The sequence below is a fragment of the Penaeus japonicus genome, unplaced genomic scaffold (assembly GCF_977035675.1).
Source record: "Penaeus japonicus unplaced genomic scaffold, GWHDUDI00000001_assembly GWHDUDI00000018, whole genome shotgun sequence".
Taxonomy (NCBI): domain Eukaryota; kingdom Metazoa; phylum Arthropoda; class Malacostraca; order Decapoda; family Penaeidae; genus Penaeus; species Penaeus japonicus.
Genome location: NW_028234420.1, coordinates 4,616,217 through 4,621,216, shown reverse-complemented (window position 1 = coordinate 4,621,216; position 5,000 = coordinate 4,616,217). Strand labels below are relative to the sequence as shown.

Genomic DNA, 5,000 nt, shown 5'->3' with positions numbered 1-5,000 from the left:
TGAAGTCCTAGCAGTTCTTTGAGTTCCTGGGAAAGGATTGTATAGTGCCTCGAGAAGGCATCTGCATCTGCACCTCACTGACCGCACACCTGGCAGCCAACAAGCATTCCAGTCTCCCACTTGTCAAGCTCGTCAGACATGTGCCCTTGTGTGTGGTAATCCCTATTTGTGTGTAACTGTCATCTATAAGATCATAGTGTCACCGCAGGTCAACCCGGCAGTTATTGTTATGATTCATGCTTCGTTGCGACTAAGTCAGGTGGGCCACCTTACCCAAGGTACACCGCACATTCTCACGTCACCTTAATGCGGGATTAAAAGCAAAGGATCAGGGGGTCAAGAGAAGGTCAAGCGAGAGGTCGAGTCAAGTCTGTAGTCTCATAGGTCTCGTGCATATTGTGGCAAGTTGCATTGTCTCTACATTGAGTCAACAAGCTTAACTTATTTCCGATGTTTATCCGTGAACCTCGCCTTCAGCAGAGGTTCCCTACACAATGAGGATAATAATAATAATCATATGATATTATCATTATTATTATTATTATTATAATTATAATAATAATGATTATTATAATTATAATTATAATTATAATAATTATTATTATATGTCCACTATCATTGAGAGCAGTGATAATGAAACAATGATAATCAATAATAATTACTTGTATATTTGCAGCAACGATAGTTAATATCAGTGGAAGGAGGAATCCCACTGGACTTGTGGCACGCTCTTATCTGGCGAAGTTATTTCAGTTTAGACATGAAAGGCAGATGACCTCGAGCGACGCCGTTCTCGACTGCTTCCCGCGGTTGTGACTCGTGGCCAATAGCGAAAAGGCACTGAGGAAAGATACTGGGTTCCAAAATGTGATCCCATAGGAGGATATATATATATATATATATATTTTAAACCCTGAAGAGAAAGAACAACAAATCAGTGAGTGGGTAACGGCAATGACAACGGCCAATGAGATCGCCTCATGTATAAACAAACAAAGATTTAATTAAGATTTAACCATACACACTTTAACAAAAGACAAATGACACGAGGGCGTGGTGTGTGTCCCTCAAGGCTACGAGAGCAGATTGCGGCGGTCGATGGAGGACCTGGCGTACTGTTCCCGCACCAGCAGGAGCGGTAGCGTGCTCGCCACACACGACCCCAGCAGGTAGTATACCACCCATGTGTAACCTGGTGGGGCGGCCATACGTTTCGTTTCAATCATTCATTATTACATATGTACTTATTTGTCTTATTATTATGTTTTGGTATATGCAACTCTTCTTGGAAAATAGTAAATGAGTATAGACACATGATTATTTATCTTGTAAGCTTTCTCTGGTTATCGAACATGCCAAATAAAACACTTCTTTTAAGTAACGGAATAGAAAAATAAGCCATGCAAACACAACAAGCAGATACGTATGTAAACACACAAATGCAGCCACACCTGCTTTATATCATGCATTAGGATACTAACCAATATTGACAAGTAGTTTAAGCAAACACAGACATCCCTAAATAATTTTTTAAAAAATACTGAAAAAAATAGAAATGCTTACCAATGTTCGGTATGAAGAAGAAGAAGAGAAAGACGGCGCCCGTGAAGTTAAGGACCGCTACCATGTACCCGGTGACGACGCCCTCGGGGCACGGGTACGCCAGCTCCACCGCCAGCTCCACGAACAGGGGCGTCGCGCCGAAGTTCACCGCCATCCCGCCGATCACGGACGCGTACACTTGCCCTGGGGAAGGGGGCGCAGAGGGGGGAGGGGGGGCGGGATGGGGTTATCATTACTCTTACTCTTGTTGATATCATCACTAATCATCACCATCACTACTCTTGTTACTGTTATCTATTTTTTCATATTATCATTCGGGTGATGACAATAATATCGCGCATGTGTAGTGTGTTAGTCTGCAATTAATCTTTGTTCGTATGCGTGCATTCAAAACGAAAATTCATGATATGAAGTGAAAACTTTTGCCTCACACTTGACGGGGGTAATGGTGCCCCACGACAGCAAGCAGAGCCAGTAGAGCGCGCCCATGGAGGTGAGCATGAGCGCCATCACGCACGGCAAGGCGTAGCCATAGAGCATGTCAGTGAGGCGGGCGAACACCAGGCCCGAGGCGGCCGAGGAGCACACGGCGACGAGTCCCAACCAGGAGGCCTCGTCCTGAAGCAGAAGGAGCAGGGCGCTTGCTTGGGCCTCGTTGGCATAGAATTATTGAGACGGGGGGTGGGGTGGGTGGGGGGGATTTCACGGGTCTGTACACTTCCGGAATACGTGGGAAATGCCCATCTTTGATCCGAGTGGTTAATTACAATAGACTGGAAATCGTCAATGGTTAGACGTTTTTAGTCGTGGCAGAAGGTTGCTTAATCGTGGAACTTGAACATCCAGAATAACCGAATGACCACCACATGGCACTGATTTGATTTATTTAGATATATTTAAAAGGTATATTTCTATTGTAATTCTACCCAAAGATTTTTTTCTGTTTCTAACTTTATACAAAATCAACATGAATATTACCTCCACTCCATACCATCCCCACATCATGCTGGTATTCAGATGCATTATTGCTACTAAGTCTCGCATTGTTATCAATACCACAGTCATTGTTATTGTTATTCACAATATTATCATCTTCAGTATCATCATAATCTACATCATTAATATTATTAATATCATCAGTGTTGAAATCTTTGTTTCTTTATTTCCGTCTATAGGCCTATTAATCATCATCAATATTATCCTTATCATCAATAACAGTCATCATACAAATGATCACGGACAACCACCTCCAATCTAAATCTATTTTTAAACAAATGGCAAAACACAGCACCAGAATTTCCTCCTGGTCGGCCGCCCACCTGTTGGATGCCAAGGGTGGAGAGGTAGTAGCTGAGAACCGCTTCCCACGGGATGCTGGAGAGGCCGTACGACACGAACACCAGCAGGGCGTCGCGGTTCCTGAGGGAGGAGGGCTGTCGGGGTTCGGGGCTTCCCGTTTTCTTTGTGCCTGTCCCTGTCTCCGTCCCTGTCTCCGTCCCTGTCTCCGTCCCAGTCTCCGTCCCTGTCTCCGTCCCAGTCTCCGTCCCTGTTTCCGTCCCTGTCTCCGTCCCTGTCTCTGTTTAGGTCTCTGTCTTTGGATGTGTCTTTGTCTCTATAATGATGATGATGATGATGATAAGATGTTATACTAACGATGGGAATAATCACAAAATGATAGCAATAATAACTACTATTTTACTATTGATATAATCTCTATGATAATCATCATAGTCATTGCTCGCAATATTTTTCTTATTACTTTAATTTTTGTTGTCATTACAATGCTATTATCAATATTATCATTATCTTTATCATCATCTCCATTATTACGATCAGAATCTTGAGAATTATAAATATGATACTTATCATCATTAGTATTAGTAACATCATTAGTATTAGTAACATCATTAGTATTAGCAACATCATTAGTATTAGTAACATCATTAGTATTAGCAACATCATTAGTATTAGTAACATCATTAGTATTAGTAACATCATTAGTATTAGTAACATCATTAGCACCAATACCACTCTAAAAATTACATCAACTTCCACAGAAATGCAAACAGCGCAGTTGCAAAGTGACCTCCTTTCTCATGAAACCAAAGCCGCCCACATAAGCGCGTTACACCTGACGTCTCCTCACGAGCCTCTCTCGCCGCCAGCGCCTCCGCAGCCACGACGGGGGGCAGGGCGAGCAGCCGGGACGTTGGCTCCTACCTGGCAATGGCGGCGAGGGCAGCGCGATACCCCAAGCGGGGGGCGGCAGAGGTGATGGACGGAGGGGAGGGCGGGCGGGAGGGGAAGTATGCAACCGCCATCACTAGCAATGTTGCTGCTATACCTGCCTCTGCAACAGTCAGGAGATGGAGAGGGTTATGTGTTTTACATATCACTCTCACACACGCACTGCATATACCAGAGAGAAACACAAGAACTAACCTGCAGCAAGGAGTGAATTGACGTCACTCCTGATGTCCGCAGGAGTCACGGCGCCCCCCGGGGCTCGCACGACCAGCGCCTCCAGGTAGCTGAGCGCCGAGCCCAGCTGGTTGGCCACGATCGGGACGGCTGCGGGGGAAGGGGGGAGGGGGGGTCATTCGGTTCTCTTACTATAGCTATGATCACTTGGGCGTGGGTGTATGTGTGTATGTCTGTGTGTGTATATGTGTGTGTGTGTGTGTGTGTGTGTGAATGTAAATGTATATGTAAATGTATATGTAAATGTGAATGTGAATGTGCATGTGCATGTGCATGTGCATGTGCATGTGCATGTGCATGTGCATGTGCATGTGCATGTGCATGAGCATGTGCATGTGCATGAGCATGTGCATGTGCATGAGCATGTGCATGTGCATGTGCATGTGTATGTGCATGTGCCTGTGTCTGTCCATGTGACTGTGCCTGTGCGTGTCTGTGCTTGTGTCTGAGTCTGTGTCTGTACTTGCGCCTGTGTTTGTGCATGTGCCTGAGCCTCTGTTTGCGCCTGTATCGGTGCCTGTGTGCACGCGCAGTATCTTTGAATAAAAGAAGATAATATCCATTATGAATGAGAGGAAATAGACGGCAAGAAGACCGACCTGTGGCAGTGGTCCTCTCCTGCGGCGGGAACCAATCGGCAGCGAGCAGGGGCGGAGCTGCTAGCATTATGGTGCCGGATGTGCCTACGAGGACGGCGCAAATATGGCACAACCTGTAATTCACAGCCGACAGAAATCAAGGAATCTTAGGCTTTTCTCTGCTCGAATGTCGGTCTCACTGAAAAACTGAACTTGTGGAATATCTTCATGGCTGATCTCAGGGAGTGCGGTAAAATGAGTCCCCTTAACGAAGAAATACAAGATATACACAAGTATCTAAATAATTTGGGGAATACTACAGCTGTGCTAAAATTGGCAGAGAAATGTCGGCAGAAGTTATGTGCGCATGTAATTTTC

The 5,000-nt window shown here is 45.0% G+C and overlaps 1 protein-coding gene across 1 annotated transcript in view; it reads right to left on the bottom strand.

Moving 5' to 3' along the window:
• Positions 1-647: 647 nt before the first annotated feature.
• Positions 648-5,000, bottom strand: part of LOC122250805 (solute carrier family 49 member 4) — a 7,735-nt gene continuing 3,382 nt past the window's right edge. Inside the window, exons 3-10 of the mRNA XM_086546338.1 lie at positions 4,644-4,756; positions 4,006-4,134; positions 3,784-3,913; positions 2,883-2,982; positions 1,995-2,181; positions 1,564-1,746; positions 1,026-1,192; positions 648-913 (exon numbers count right to left, since the gene is read on the bottom strand). Of these exons, the coding sequence (XP_086402464.1) occupies positions 1,074-1,192; positions 1,564-1,746; positions 1,995-2,181; positions 2,883-2,982; positions 3,784-3,913; positions 4,006-4,134; positions 4,644-4,756 (961 nt within the window). The 3' untranslated portion in view covers positions 648-913; positions 1,026-1,073. The remainder of the gene's footprint in view (positions 914-1,025; positions 1,193-1,563; positions 1,747-1,994; positions 2,182-2,882; positions 2,983-3,783; positions 3,914-4,005; positions 4,135-4,643; positions 4,757-5,000) is intronic.